General features: G+C 49.7%; 1 protein-coding gene across 20 annotated transcripts in view; it reads left to right on the top strand.

Moving 5' to 3' along the window:
* LOC126037534 (electroneutral sodium bicarbonate exchanger 1-like) overlaps nt 1-11,870 on the top strand; it is a 362,057-nt gene extending 350,187 nt beyond the window's left edge. For 8 of the 20 annotated variants that reach the window (XM_049797880.1, XM_049797877.1, XM_049797875.1 and 5 more), the window contains exons 3-11: nt 4,906-5,067; nt 5,797-5,910; nt 6,249-6,410; nt 7,024-7,275; nt 8,094-8,162; nt 8,706-8,879; nt 8,979-9,116; nt 9,595-9,695; nt 10,216-11,870. In XM_049797880.1, coding sequence (XP_049653837.1) covers nt 4,906-5,067; nt 5,797-5,910; nt 6,249-6,410; nt 7,024-7,275; nt 8,094-8,162; nt 8,706-8,879; nt 8,979-9,116; nt 9,595-9,695; nt 10,216-10,303 — 1,260 coding nt within the window. In that variant the 3' untranslated portion in view covers nt 10,304-11,870. Of the gene's footprint in view, nt 1-4,792; nt 5,068-5,796; nt 5,911-6,248; nt 6,411-7,023; nt 7,276-8,093; nt 8,163-8,705; nt 8,880-8,978; nt 9,117-9,594; nt 9,743-10,215 lie in introns of all 20 variants that reach the window. The other 12 variants (XM_049797882.1, XM_049797885.1, XM_049797865.1 and 9 more) reach the window with 8 other exon arrangements.
* The last annotated feature ends 2,915 nt before the right edge of the window (nt 11,871-14,785 follow it).

The raw sequence follows: 14,785 nt of genomic DNA, 5'->3' as shown, positions 1-14,785 counted from the left end.
TCCACATCCACTCTGGAGCTTCCTGCGGTGGCGGATCTGGTGGTTGCGAGGCTGCCAGAGGGCTGGCAGCTCAAGCCCCTTGCATTCGTGTCGCCGCGCGAGGGGCCTTCGCAGTCGGTGTAAAGTTTCCCTTCTTCCTGTATTCTTGGTGGTATGGTTATCTTTCTTACACTTGTTGCAGCACTTACTGTTAACAGTACCTGTACATTTGCTCCTAATGTGTCCACGTTTGCCACAGTTAGAACACTTGACCAAGGGTGTCTTACTGGCCTTGTGTTTCTTTGTAGCTCCTTGGAGAGCTGTGGCAGCATAGGCTACTTTCTGTGAGTCCACTGATCGATCCGTGTATTCTATCATATCAACGATGTCTGCATTTTTCGGCAAATTACACAATGCTTTGCGTGTCTTTTCAGTAGCATTTTCAAAAGCGAGTATTTTGAACGTGTTTTCTTTCATGCCCTCGTTCATGTCAGGGTGGTCATAAATTGTATTCTCCTGTTTCACCTGGGTAAAAGCATGGCTGTACATATTGTCTGGTACGGTAAGAAAAGCTTGATACGCCAAGATCTGTGATAGATGATGAACCTCAGTGACACATTGTAACTGAGCGTTCCCTGATGCGAAGGGTCCAGTACCCATCGGCATCTGCGTGGTTACTCCCCATAGGGGATCTGTTTGTTGTCGTGATGTTGCTTGTTCCCTATCACAGAGCTTCTCCCACTGCCAGAAAAACACTAACATTCGGGCGGGTGTCAAAATCAACGGTGCTAGCTGTTTAATATCTTGAGGTATCAGCGTATCAGCAGAAAAAATGAATTGCAGTATTTGGTGAGTTAACGCAGATTTGATTCCGTACTGACTCACAGCATTCCTTAATTTCTCAATGACCTTCCAGTCAAACACCTCCCATTTTTTCTGTCCATTTGCTGCAATAACTGGGAATGCTTAGAGCATAGTCCCTTCTATAATGGCATCTGTTATTACACCCCTCCAATGTCTCTGCCTTTCTTCTGCAGCGGCTATTACAGGCGGCTCCGCGTCTGTCACGGGTGCGGTTGGTTTCCCCGTCTCTTTTCCCCATTTCCTTTAACAATTCTAACATTGTCTCTTTTTGTTCTATTATTAGAGTAGCCAAGTCCTTGTTTGCATTATTTGAATCAGGGTGTATGCTAGGTATAATTTGTTCATGTTGAACGGTGGTATCTGAGGGCTGGTTTTTCGTAGGCAGATTTTTACTCACTCCCTGATTCTGTAGGGTTTCCTTTAATCGTACGGTTAGGGAGGCTTGGGAACTGTCGGATGGCTGATTAATATCGGCAGTCCCAGGGAGTGGAGCAGAAGTCAAGGGCACGAGAGTAGGCGAACAAGCTCCAAAAAGTCTCTCTCGCTGCATTATGTTTTTCTCCCCGCTTTTCCCTTTCGCTTGCGGTTGGAGAGAGAGAGCAGCAAAAGCAGACGCAGACGCTTTACGATCTGCTTTCATTTCTTACAGAGTTGTCTTAATCAATTTCCATAAAGTTACAAGATCTTTAACTTCTTTAGACCCGTCACTAATTTCATCCCATAGGGAGGTTCCGATAGCATTCCAGGTACTAAGCTCAGAAGCTGTACCCACACTAATTGAAAGGTTTCTGTCCTTGCTTCATTAGTTTTTTAGCTGATTTATCATCGTCAGTTACCATATCCCATAATACGTCTCCTAATCTACGCCATTCACTCTCCTTAAATAATAAATCCGGATTCTTAAAGCATCCCTTAACGCGACCCAGCGCGACTAACCCCGAAATTTGCTTAATGCAGTTTACTCCCCGCTTTTCTAAAAAGCACTGTAATAATTTTAGGGCTACCTCTTGATCCATTGCTGGCCGGCTTCTTGATACTCCTGGGTGCTACCTTGATTAAGGCACCTCGGTTAAAAAGTCTTTGCAGCCTTTTTCCAGTAGCCCTCACTGACGGCGAACCCCTTTTGGACGGTCCAGGCACGAGAGTTAACACACCAACCAAGACGATCAGCGTTCGGTTAATCTTTTGCCCCCCGGTCGCTGCTACCGGTGCTTCTCAGTGTCCGTCGCTCCAATTCCCCTTTCTTCGGTCCCCGTTCGGGCGCCATTTGTTGGAGCGGCGGAGGAATGCACATAAGTCGACCCAATATGAGTGATAGAAGTGATTCAACTTTATTTGCACGGATAGCTCATATTTATACAGTTTGCGATAATTATGCCTACTAGTCCTAATATGATTGGTACATCGCTAATGTTTATTCATTACTAAAACACACCCACTTGTGGTTGGCAGCTACGCGTGTTCAGTAACTTTCTCATGAGAACTTCTTCAAAAGTTACTTGTGAAGTTATGCCAAGGTCACACCGTCCCTGTCTTTCTCCTGATAACAGCGAGACCAGCTGTTGTTTTTCTCCCAATATCAGTAAAGCCAGCTATTTTCAGCCAAGGCCTAGTCTTGTTGTTCAAACTGACATTCTTTCACACAGAACTCTGCTCGCACAACTTTTCCACAGGCCCATGTCCTTTTTCAGCAAGCCACTTCCCAACAAAAGGTATTCCTAGAAAAAGTTTCCCGTTTATAAAGCAGGAGTTTGTTGGGGCTGAATTACAGTTCCTTTGTAACTGAATTGGGTCAATATTCCGAAAAAGGGGAATATGTTTATTTTTGAAACAGGTCAATACTGCATGTGTTGTGCTGGCAAGGAGGAGGCTTCTTAAATGTAGAACTTGTTAAATTTAAAAGCACACCTCCACTCTCCATAGTATTGCTTCTATGTTAATTCAGGGTTAAGATATTCGTTCACTTCAGTTTCTGTGAATCTGTTAGGGCAGCGTGCTCTAAGGTGATGGGAGGGAGCAGGGGGAAGAAGGGGAGGAGGAAAAGCAAAATATCTGGAACCTGCTCTTCCATGACTCCTGCAAACTGTAATGTTATTTTTTTTTCCCAAGCCTGAAAACTGTACTTGGCAGTGGGATTGTGGCTATCTTGTTAATATTCTTCCTTCCTTTCTTGTTTTGGCCTCTCCAGGAAGCGATTCGAGTAATCCTCGGAAATCTTGATGATTTACATGCATTTTCTACAGACCACTATCTTTCTGTGTACCCTTTCTTTCCTACTTGTAAAAGAAAAGGTCCAATGACTTGTATCTGTTGGGCATTGCTTAATTTGACATTCCTGCCTAGTAGTGCGCAGATCTTTAGCTGGAGTACGACTCCTCTGAGCTTCGCAGTTTTACATTAGCTGAAGATCCTCCTCAGTTGTTGCCTTCACCAGAGAACTGATGTATGTAAAAAGAATGTTTTGCAGTGTTTTCAGATGGCCACCCCTGCGTTCCAAATCTGATTTAGCCAGAGAAAACGAACGTGCATATATAAAGTCCCAGGAAGCCCACGTAATGCGATTGCAAGGAAAGCTAGTGCGTTGTTTCAAAAGGTTAATAAAATGTAAAGCGCAGCAGCGTTGGCCGTCTAGTAGACAAGACCGCAGTAGTTTTCTTGTAAGGTACGTTAGGATTAAGTATTGTAGTTGCTGTAGTGTAAAGGGTTACGGAGAAGTTACTCTCCTGAGGCTGTTGTTGCAGAGAAAAGTAAGTTAGTGGAAGGAGAAGCCTTTTCAGTCCTAAGGTGCGTCAGTTTGTGAATCGGATCAGGCCCTTCGGCATCATCTCCTCCCGTGATTCCGAGTGCCCAGGAGTAATGAACACCCGCGTGTTTCCGCCTCCAAGGCATCCCCTTCCAGTCTCGGCAGACTGCGTTATTGCCACCCCTGGTCCTAGCAGGCAAGAACGAGATCATCCTCTTTCTCTGTCAGAAGCTGGTAGGTATGAGAGCAACTTATTCCTGTTGCTGCCAGGAAGAGAAAGTAGCCCAGAGCATCGTCAGACAGGAGGCACCCAAACAAAGGAAGCCTCGTTGTTGGTTTGCTTCGCTAAAGCGCAGCCAGTTTTGCCTGCGTGCTTGAGGAGGGTTTGATTCACGAGCTTGTATTTCTGGAACTGGGAAGTCCATCCACCTGCTCAGGCAGCACCGGGCCCTGCGGAGAACTGCAAGCTCAGAGGCCTGGCGTGATGAGTTGTCCTGCAGTCTGTGTGTCGGGCTCCTCGCTGTAGCATACCTCTTAGTTAATCGCCAGCTGTGGGAGTCCTTGAAGCCAAACTCAAACGAACAATTTCATCCCTTAAAGGAACTGACTGTGTCATCTAGGCAAATCTTGGGCTTCATCTCTGGTCCTCAGGATGCAAATGGAGTAAAAGTATTCATGTTACCTGTTTCTTCCTGAGGTCAGAGGCACGTAAGGAGGCTGCTGCCTGGCGTCACCCATTCGTGCATGCATGAGCTCCTAGGTGTGCGAACTGCACCCCCAGGAAGGAACGTCTGTAACTGTGGCGTTTGTCATGTCAATTATCTTTTGTTCTCCCATTTTGAGGAGGACTGTGAAGTGAATGTAATGACGCTAGTCCTGTGAATCCTAGTCCTTTTCAGGTTTAAAAATAATTTTTAAAAGAATTACTTTTTAGTTAGGAAAGCTGATGAGGTTTTCTTCACAGGGTTGGGAGAGCCTGGCATGTTGTTTTTTGCGGGAAGATGTGAGGACTGAAGCCAGATGCAGTTAAGGAAACACAGTGCTATGAATGCAAGCAACTGATGGGAGAGTGTCACCTGGATGAGTGTTTCTTGTAATGTGTTACTAGCGTATGGTGTCTCCTCACATCTCATTTCTCCGCTGTGTAGTTCGATGTGTCACTTGTTCAGCTGCTGCTGCTCATTAAATATAAATCTCCATTGGCAGGAGCAGTTACAGGGTCGTGGATCTTGGACCAAGATCCTCAAAACCCCCTAGCTATGCGAGGTTTCCCTGCCGCACGTGCACTGCCTTTGTGTCCTGACGCTCTGTTTCTCCAGGAATGTCAGTATTTGCGTGGGGAGTTTCAAGGACCTGCCTGTGGACGCGACGGCCCCTACACCCCTGATGTATTCTTCTGGTGCTGCATCCTCTTCTTCGCCACCTTTGCCCTGTCAAGCTTCTTGAAGACGTTTAAAACCAGCCTCTACTTTCCAACCAGAGTAAGTAGAAGGAGGTGGCCAGTGTCCATCTCCGCACTCGTTTCCCAAAATGGCTTTCCTGGAGCACTAAGCAGTATTTGCCCTGCCTTGGTCAAGCTGGGAAACGTTGGCCTTGCAGGCCAAGCTCTCCAAGAGCTTGGATGTCCCACACTCATTTCCATGAGTGCAAAATCATCGTAGCGTTTCCCACCTGCCTCGTGACCTGCCCCAGATTGAAGATTTTTGGGGTTTGATTTTTTTTTTTTATTTTTTTTCTTCTCCTCAGGTAGTAGGAAGTCAGGTTTCCCAAAGTTTTGGGGGTTGGGGTTTTCGGTTTGTTTTTTTTCCCCTACCTTCTGCGCATTATGTGCTCGAGTGGAAAGTAGATTCGAATGAGAAGCTTCCTTTTGAGGACTAAAGGATGCCTCAGTGCCTTGTTGCCATTGTAGCTGTGAGTGTAGCTGTAGTGGCAGACGTGTTTTCTTATTTTTAATATTATTATTATTATCTTTAGATTTTGACTTAAACCAACCCTTGTTGGCCTAGTTAAGCTTTTTTTTATTGTCTGACCCCAGATCTCACAGGGACAAACACAGCAGCAGTATCTAAGCAAGGGATCAGGCTGCATGTGCTCAGAGGGGTGGTGGGATTTGGTTAAGCAGCCTTAATGTTGTGGATGTCTGCAACTCTTGCATCTCACGTTACGGCCCTGTTTGCCATGCCCCTCTCACCTCTGGTTTCTCGCCCCAGGTACGGTCCACAGTGAGCGACTTTGCTGTTTTCCTCACCATCGTCATCATGGTGCTCCTTGACTTTGTGGTTGGGATCCCATTGCCGAAGCTCCAGGTCCCCCATGCGTTCAAGGTAACGGGGTGTTTTGGCACGTGGGGGTGCCACAAGGTGATGCCGGGGCAGGGCAGGGCTGAGTCTGGAGGAGATGCTGGTGGTGTGACCATCTCCTCTTCCACCTCCAAGTGCCTTGCTTCCTCCTGGAAACGAGAAGATGGCCCCAAAACTAGATACCTACAGGGGAAGTATCTAGAGCTGCTTGCAAGGAGGAGACTGGCACTGCTGAAGCCCCCGGGAGAGGGGGACATGAAGCCAGGGCTGGGAGGTGCTCTGACGCAAGGAGGGAGGGGAAAATGAAAGCCAGTGGAGTGCCTGGGCTGGGAGACAATGCTGATGTGTGGGCTTTGTTGCAGCCTACCAGAGACGACCGCGGGTGGTTCATCAACCCCATAGGACCCAACCCTTGGTGGACGGTGTTGGCTGCGCTCGTCCCAGCTCTGCTCTGCACCATCTTGATATTCATGGACCATCAGATCAGTGCTGTTATTGTGAACAGGAAGGAGCACAAGCTGAAGGTAAGGGCCTGCGAGAGATGACCCCAGCCCCTTCTGGGCTGCAGGTCTGGGGGGAAGCTCTTATTCCCGATGCTTTCTGAAGGCATTGGTTTGGGACAAGGTCAGGCTGCGTGGCAGGATGCTCTCCTGGATTAACGATGAAGCAGGGAGCAAGTGACAGGGCAGTTCAGATGAGCAACCTTTTGGAGGAGCAAATTAATCTTGGAGCAATAGAGAAGTGCGTTTTTGTTTTAAAATGGCAGCAGCAGCAGGTGTGGGGAATGAATTGTTTTGATGCGCTGCCAGGGATAACTCAGAGTCACACCTTCCTCGCAAGTGGCAGAATTTTCTTTGTGAGTGAAAAAAATGATTTGGTGCTTTTGGGTTGTGGGTTGGTTTTTTTTTGGAGAAGTATGTATCGCACAAGCTCTGCATATCCATTGTTTCTGAACTCCTGCCAGATTTTCATGCCAGGTGCTTGTGCAAAGTCTGCATACACCCTTGCTTGTTTCCATTTCTTGTTTTGAATTCTGAAGAAATTGACTTGTGCTCGAGCAGGGTTTGAGTCTGACTTGCGACGTTATCCTTGCTCTTGTGCTATGGGATGCTCTGTTTCTTGTTTTCCTGCCTGCAGAAAGGATGCGGGTACCACCTGGACCTTTTTGTGGTGGCCGTGATGCTCGGGGTGTGCTCTGTGATGGGGCTGCCCTGGTTTGTGGCTGCGACCGTCCTGTCCATCACCCACGTGAATAGCCTCAAAGTAGAGTCTGACTGCTCAGCTCCAGGAGAACAACCCAAGTTTCTAGGGATACGAGAGCAGAGAGTCACTGGCTTGCTGATCTTTGTGCTCATGGGCTGCTCCGTCTTCTTCACTTCTGTGTTAAAGGTGAGAGGAAAATGCAAACCACCCAACAACCGCGAGCTTGTTGGAGGTTACAGAAAAACACTCCCCTCTCTGCAGGCCTGAGTAGTTAGTTGTGGAGCGGAGGAGGAGGAGGTGATCCCAACCCTTGGGGCTTGACCCACGGTGGGAATCAGCCTCAGTTAGGCTTTGCAGCCCTTCAGGCCCCTGTTTGGTGTGCTCGAGGTGAGCGAGCAACGCAACTGTTTGAATTTTTGGGTGTCTTTCAGGCCCACCCATGTTTATGGGTTACAGTTGAGCATATTCAGACCAGCACATCTGCTGTCTTTCAAACAGGCAGCCCTTTAGTGGCTGCAATTTGCTCCCCAAATGCCCCGGAGCAGCCGTTCCCAGGAGCTAAACACACTGAGGTCATCCCTGTGGGCTTCCTTGCACGTTCCTCCCACAAAGTAATCTCGTCTCTAGGCTAGGAGGAGGCCTGTGGCCTTTGCCTGTTGCCCCAAGAATAGGCAGAAGTGTTTCTTCTACCGCCAGAGGATGCGGCATAGGGTAGCACGGGTGAAATCACCTATTTTCCTCCAACCTTTCTGGAAAATAGGGTTATTCTGATGAGAGGTAACTCCCAAGTTCAGCCTAAAGCAGAGCCTTAGCTCACTCGTGCGCACAAAATGGCAAAAAAATGGTTAATATCTGACCTATCTCTAAGCCTGAATGGAAGCTGGAAAGCTTCAAGCAATTTTAGGCAGTGCCTGTAGAAGAGGGTGGTAATACTGAAAATGCAATACAGAAAAAGAAACGATTGCATTCTTTCTTTTTCTTTTTGTTCCCCCCCCCCCCCACAGTTTATACCAATGCCTGTACTTTATGGCGTCTTTCTCTACATGGGTGTGTCGTCGCTCAGAGGAATTCAGGTATGGACTCTTTTACAGCGTGCAGCATGTCGGCTCCCTGGTATTTTGTCTCCGTAGCAGCAGGGAAAAAAGCAGTGGCATGGGAAAAACTTCTCGCAGAGCAAGCAATGAAACTCTTTTGTGTAAGAAAAAGATTGGTGGAGGCACAGGAGGTAGATAGGGCTGGGAGGACCAGGCAAGTTCAGCGCTCTCTGTTGCAGGGTTTAGGGCAGGTCAGTGTTTGGTTACGTGAAAGCGGGGGAATTTGGTGCAAAGGGAAGGCAGTTTCTACCACTGGTGGAAATCCTCGCGGGGGGATTCAGTGGGCCGAGAAATGCTAATAATGGAATGGCATTGGAATAGTTGCCGTTTGGTGGGCAGCTCTCAGGGGCAAGCCGGTTGCTAGATGGAGCGAAGGGAAAATGGGTGCTGCTCCCAGGAGGAATGCAGTGGGATCCAGGATTTCTGACGGCAAGCGAGATGCTGCAAAGTGCCTCCACGTCTCGAGAGGGCCAGCAACTTGCCGCAGTCCCAAGGTGGCAACCTTTCCCTTTTATTTCGCAGTTCTTTGATCGCTTGAAGCTGTTTTGGATGCTGGCGAAACACCAGCCGGATTTCATCTACCTGAGGCACGTGCCCTTGCGAAAGGTGCATTTCTTCACGGCGATCCAGCTGACCTGCCTCGTCCTGCTCTGGACCATCAAGGTGTCCCGTGCCGCCATCATCTTTCCCATGATGGTAAGAGCTGCCGCCACTCGGCAGCGGGGTGTTTGCAGCGTTGGAGTGAGAGGTGGCATCGTCTCTGAGCTCACCGCATCTTCCCTCTTATTCGTGAAGGTTTTGGCTCTCGTCTTTGTCCGGAAAGCGATGGATTTCTGCTTCTCAAAGCGAGAGCTCAGCTCTCTGGATGACCTTATGCCAGAAAGGAAGAAGAAGTTGGACGATGCCAGAAATGAAGCCGGAGAAGAAGAAGAGGTAAGGCTTGCTGTGTCCTCGGGGCTGGACATCTCCGTGTGTCTGTGAGATTGCCTGTTTCTCTTACAGCTTGTCTGGAAACGTTGGGGGAAGATCAGCACTCAATTGAAATAGATCCCAATAGCCTGTAACTTTTGTAACCTTTGTTTCCTCAAGTAGCAGTGAGCTGAACGTTTGAATACAGGTGTAATTTTTAAAACGAGTCGTTTTTCACAAAGGTCATTATCATTATGATGATTATTATTAGATGCTGCTGCGGCTGCTGCTGCTGGCAAGACTTGCTCATAATCGTGTTTTGAACACACACTCCCCCTGCCCCGAAATCTTTGGAGTGAACGGTTTCTCCCCTGCTGCACTAATACCTATAGCTGCCAAGGGGCAGAAGCGGAGGGCAGACTGCTAAGTTTGTGCTGGGCATTCAGCTTATCTCCACTTTGATCAAAGACAGAGAACGTGATTTGTCCCTTTTTTACATCAGGAGTCCAGGAGGGCCATGGAAGCTGCTGCTGCTGCAAGTTCAGTTCAGCTGAACGTGGGGAAGACCAGTGACGTGGATATCCCAAAGCAAAGCAGTGACGGGTAAAGCCCCACCAAGCGCCAGGAACCCCGGCAAGATTAGCTTGAAGGTGTTTGGCAGAGTTTTCTCCACTTGCCTCTTTGTGGGGCATCCCACAGAAACCAGCAGGCAGCTTGGTGGGAAAATCGAATTCGGGGGCAAGGCTGCAGGAGGCAATTGCAGGGCTCTGACCCCAAGCAGAGTGGCTGCAGCACTCATGTTTGACCCCCAAACCTTGCCTCATCAGTGCCTTTACGGTAGCTGGAGATCCTCATACTTACACATGAGGAGTTGCAGGCGTGATCTGTACCAGCAGTGGCTTAGGAACCCGGACCGGGGCTAAGCCCCAGCAAGAGCCTTTGCACAGAGCTGTTGCTCTGCAGCTCCCCGGCTTGCCTCCCAAAACTCCTCATCCAGCAAAACCTCCCACACTTATGCGGAGCTTTGATTCTCGGGGCTCCGCTGTTCCTCTTGCTGATGCTAATGCCCTTGGTGGCATCAGTTCCCATAATCACGGATTGCTATGTAAAATATTTATTGCAGGACTGATCCTTCTGAGATTGTTATCCTGGATGAAATGTCACAAACGACCATATGGAAGGCTCTCACTTTGAAGACAGAAACCCTTTGAATCCAGGGAGGAAAAAGGTAAAGGATTGCACGTGAACGTGACCGTGCTCCTCTGCAAGCGACGGCGCACACCTACGCTTTTCCCACGCTTTGGCCGGCAAGGCTGAGCAAACGGCCTGTCCCTGGGAACAGGCAGGGAGGACCGTGGCATGCAAACCAGCTCCTCTCTGCTGGGGTGGTCCCCCAAACAGGGCTGAATCAGCAGCAGCTGGCAGGTCTTCCACTGATGATGCTCTCCCTCTTTTTCTCTTCCCTTCGCCTTTCCCCACTCCCGCTTTTCACGTTTAGGAATCTTGACTTTGAAGGAGAGGAGTGAGAGCTTGACTCGGGGATGTGCCAACGCAGACAGAGGGAGAAAGCGCTTTGTTTCAGTTGGAGGATTCCCATTAAAGCCATGCAGATGTTTTCAGTTATCCTTGGTGTGCTTCAGGCATTCAGTATCTCTAGACCAGCAAGCTGAGGGGAACGTCACAGTCAAGGGGAGTTTGGTGGTGTTAAGTCTGTGTGCGTACGTGCGTGTGGGGGTGTGGGTTTGTAGTGGTAGAGGGACTGCTACAGCTTTATCATTCAGTGCTGCTCTTTTAATACCTAATTCCTCCTCTTTTTTTTTTCTCTTTTTTTCAAATGTAAACTGGGAATGTCCAAAATAATTTTCTGTTGTATTTGATGCATTCTCCACTTTCTTCTTGATCACGACCGGGTTTTTGGTCTGGTTTGGGGTCCTGGCTTTAATTCGCTCCTACATCTCTTACTGATACAAGAGGGATACCCTCTGCGGCAGGTCAGCATAGAGAGCCTCCGAGCCGTTGGTCTAAGGTGAAAGAAAAGCATTTGCTCCCTGCGCTCCAGTTTTACCTTTCTTGGTTGGTTTGGCAAGTATCACAATAACGTGTGATGAACTGACCATAAACCCCATTCCCCGTCCCCCTGTGCCACTGGGGGGTGGTAGGGAATCCGGGAGTGAATTTGTGCCCAGGAAGAAGGGAGGGGTGGAGGGAAGGTGCTCTGAGATTTGGTTGTATTTCTCATTACCCTGCTCTGGTTGACTTGTAATAAATTGAGTTAATTTTCCCCAAGCGGAGTCTCTTTTGCCAGTGACGGTAATTGGTGAGTGATCTCTCCTGTCCTTATCTCGACCCACAAGCTCTTTGTTATATTTTCTCTCCCCTGTCCAGCTGAGGAGGGGGAGTGATAGAACAGCTTTGGTGGGCACCTGGCATCCAGCCAGGGTCAACCCACCACAGGGGGAAATGATGTACTTAAGAAATTATGTACTTAAGCCACACAAAAAAGGCCACAAAGCTCTTGTGAAACAAGATCCCCTTTGTATGATCAACGCATGCCTTGCTAACAACTGTTCCCCTGGAGAAGAACTAAAAGACTGAGAAGAAGGGAACATCCTACCCCAGGAGGCGCCAAAAAGTTGAACAATTGCTAATAGGCATGAAGTCAGAAACATCTTCGCAAACTGGAGGAAAGGTAAAGAAAGGTGGCAGGGGGAGATCATGACCACCAACTCAATTCCACACCAAAAAGACTTACCCCCCCACTCTCCTTGAGCATGCGCTGTAGAAGAAAAGAACACTGGACCTTTAATTCCAAGCAGGGGAACTTCAACCTGATAGAAACTGTGCGAGATAAGCGACTCCCAGCAATAGTTTTGGGAAGAACTTTGGAAATCGAATATGTATAACTGAACTGTATAGATTGCTTGCCCGTTTAGGCATGAGGGGTGCTAGCGTTGCGGATTACCACCTAGCCCCCATCTTTTCGTAAACATGAACTGGAATAAAATACCTCTGCTCTGTGTTTATATTGGCATTTTGCACGCCGGGTAAACGACCCCACTTTTGGGACAACAGTGGGGCAGGCAAAGCACCGCATCCCGCAGGCCGAGGGGCTCAGGCACCCACGCCGCTGCCGGAGGACTGCCGGCAAGAGGTTTGGCATCTGGCGAGGGGCTGCTGGGCCAGGGTGCCCAGGCACCCACCCCACTCCCCCAGCCGCAGCCACGAGTGCTCTCAGTGCTGGGGCAGAGGCCGTAGCAGCTGCCTGTGCCCAAGCCTGTCCCGAGCGGAGGGAAGACTTTGCTGGCGAGGAGCAATCCAGTGAAGGCATTGCTGAAATTGCTGGGCTTGAAGTTGCTGCCGGGCCAGGAGGGGGCCGAGGGGTCCTTGTGCAGCACGTCCTGCTCCAGGGGCAGCAGCTCTCAGGCCAGCAGCAGTCTGCTGGGGGGGACGCTCAGCAGGGACTCGGGGATGGGGACCCATGATACCGAAAAGCTGGTCGAAGAAACTCTCTAAGAGTTTTAGAAAGTAGGCATTCTTTATTGCAGCGCTGGATGCACGGGGGATAGTTCCACCTAGCATGCGTGCCACAGCTTCAGCACAAACAGGTTCTATGGCGTAACTAATTACATATTAATCAGATTACTATACATAGACATAAAAATTACTGTAACTGAGTATCATAGGACTGCCTACATCTGATCGCACGCAACGGTTCTTCATTTGAGTCGAAGGGCTGCTTTTGCGCCCACCGATCCATTTCAAATTCTGTTGGCTGACCTTCAAGTCTTGTTCGTCATCCTTGTTCTTTGATCTTGGAGATTAACATGGTTCTAGTCATATATGGTCAGTTTCAATATTAATCTTATCTAATGTACAGGAACATCCAGTCATAAGAGCAAAGAACTGTAAAACTTAGGAGTGGGTTACTAACTCTACTAGTTAATTACTTGGCTACACTTCTGTCTATTTTTTCAATCATAGTGTTAGTATAAGATTTCTAATAATTATTTACCAAATCTCCCTTTTACAGTCACCTAGCAGCAAACCAGTTTCCACGGCTGGTACAAAATATTAAAACCAACAAATATTTAGACATACCATACATTCTGTATGGACGTATGCTATCAGCCACTGCCTCACTTTGGTGCCCTCCTCATTCACCTCCAGCAGCTCCGAGAACTGCAGGGTGTAAAGCGTCAGCCACCAGTCATGCGTCAGGTATTTCACCTGAGGGACAGAGGGGGCCACTGCGTCACTGTGAGTCTCCCCAGGCAGGGGCCACCCTAAACCCATCATCCAGGCAGGCTGCAACCCCATCAACCTGAGGTCATGGCAAGGCAATATCCCCCATTCAGGATTTGTGGGAGAAGGTCGCCTGTGCTCCCGGACCATGGCAAGAAGACACAGCTTCCCTGGACATCACACCACCAGTGCTTCCCTGCAGTTTTTTAGTTAAGGCATGATCTCTCCTAGAGCAGCCTAGGGGAACCACGGGCAGAAGAGGCGAACCCAGCCCTGGGCTTGGGGTTTGAGGACTGCTCACCGCTTCCCCAGCCACCCTCCCTGGGTGGAGAACTGCTGCAGCACATTGAAGGCAGAGAGCAGGACCCAGCTCTGCACCACCAACGCTTTGCCGGGACACAGGCAGCCTGAGCAGAGCCTGGACCTCCCCGTACACCTCACCGCAGACAGCCAGAGCACACCCAGACACCCAGGCATCCTCCACGTGGAGGCCACTTCCCACCCCGGCTGGCCAACGCAACGGGCTGCCTACCTTCTTCAAGGACGTCAGCGGTTTGATGCTGACGAAGCCCATCTTGTTCTTCTGGACATGTTTCAGGAGGAAAGCATCCTTGGCCAGGTTCTCGTCAGAGAGGTGGAATTCCACCTGGGACACAACCCTCCTAGCCAGCTGCCGGTCAGGGACAGAGTAGCTGCAGTCCAAGAGATCAGCCCCCAGAACATCGCTCGCATCGCAGAAGCTCCCGGCAAAGCAGCAGGGACACGGGTGTGACTTGGTGGCCTTTGGGATGTGCAGCACTGCCCGGTCCCAGCCACAGCGGTGCAGATGGCAGAGTCTTGAGGAGCGGGGTGGCTCAGCTGCGCTCTGAAATGAAATGGAGTTTTATGGTTTTAGAAGCGCGCTTGCCTTCACGCCCCCAAGCATTGGTCCCTGCCACAAGTTACGCAGCACATGGCCTTGCACAATCTTGCAGCCAGAGGTGCCTCACGAACAGAGCGCAATCTCTTTGATTACCAGGATACAGGCCAGGAGAGATCTTTGGCCTCCGGTTCACGGCAGTTGTCCCGACTTCCCCAGGCCACACACTGTTCACACAGCGGGAGCGAGAGGCCTGTGTCCTTGGTACCCTTGGGGTGTCCTTGCTAGCGCCGAATCCTCCAAGCACGAGGAGGGGATGTACTAACCCCATCCCTGGGATCCCGTAGAGCGCAAACAGCCCGAGCGCCCCAACACCGGACGTTGGGCAGAATCTAGTCCTTTTCTGGGAGCACGGGGCGGCGGGTACCGTCTCCTCCGGGGTGTCACGCACCCAGGGAAAGGGCCGCCCCCTCCCAGGGGGATCCAGAGCTGCTGCTTTTCCCAGCAGGAGACTGAAAGACCTGACAGCACTACTGGAGCGAGGGCTGGGGGAAAGCGTGCCACCGAGCGACACCGCGTGACCTTCCTTCGC

This window comes from Accipiter gentilis, unplaced genomic scaffold, assembly GCF_929443795.1.
Source record: "Accipiter gentilis unplaced genomic scaffold, bAccGen1.1, whole genome shotgun sequence".
NCBI classification, from domain to species: Eukaryota; Metazoa; Chordata; class Aves; order Accipitriformes; family Accipitridae; genus Astur; species Astur gentilis.
The sequence above is the reverse complement of the archived record's forward strand: the minus strand, read 5'-3'. Positions and strand labels throughout refer to the sequence as shown.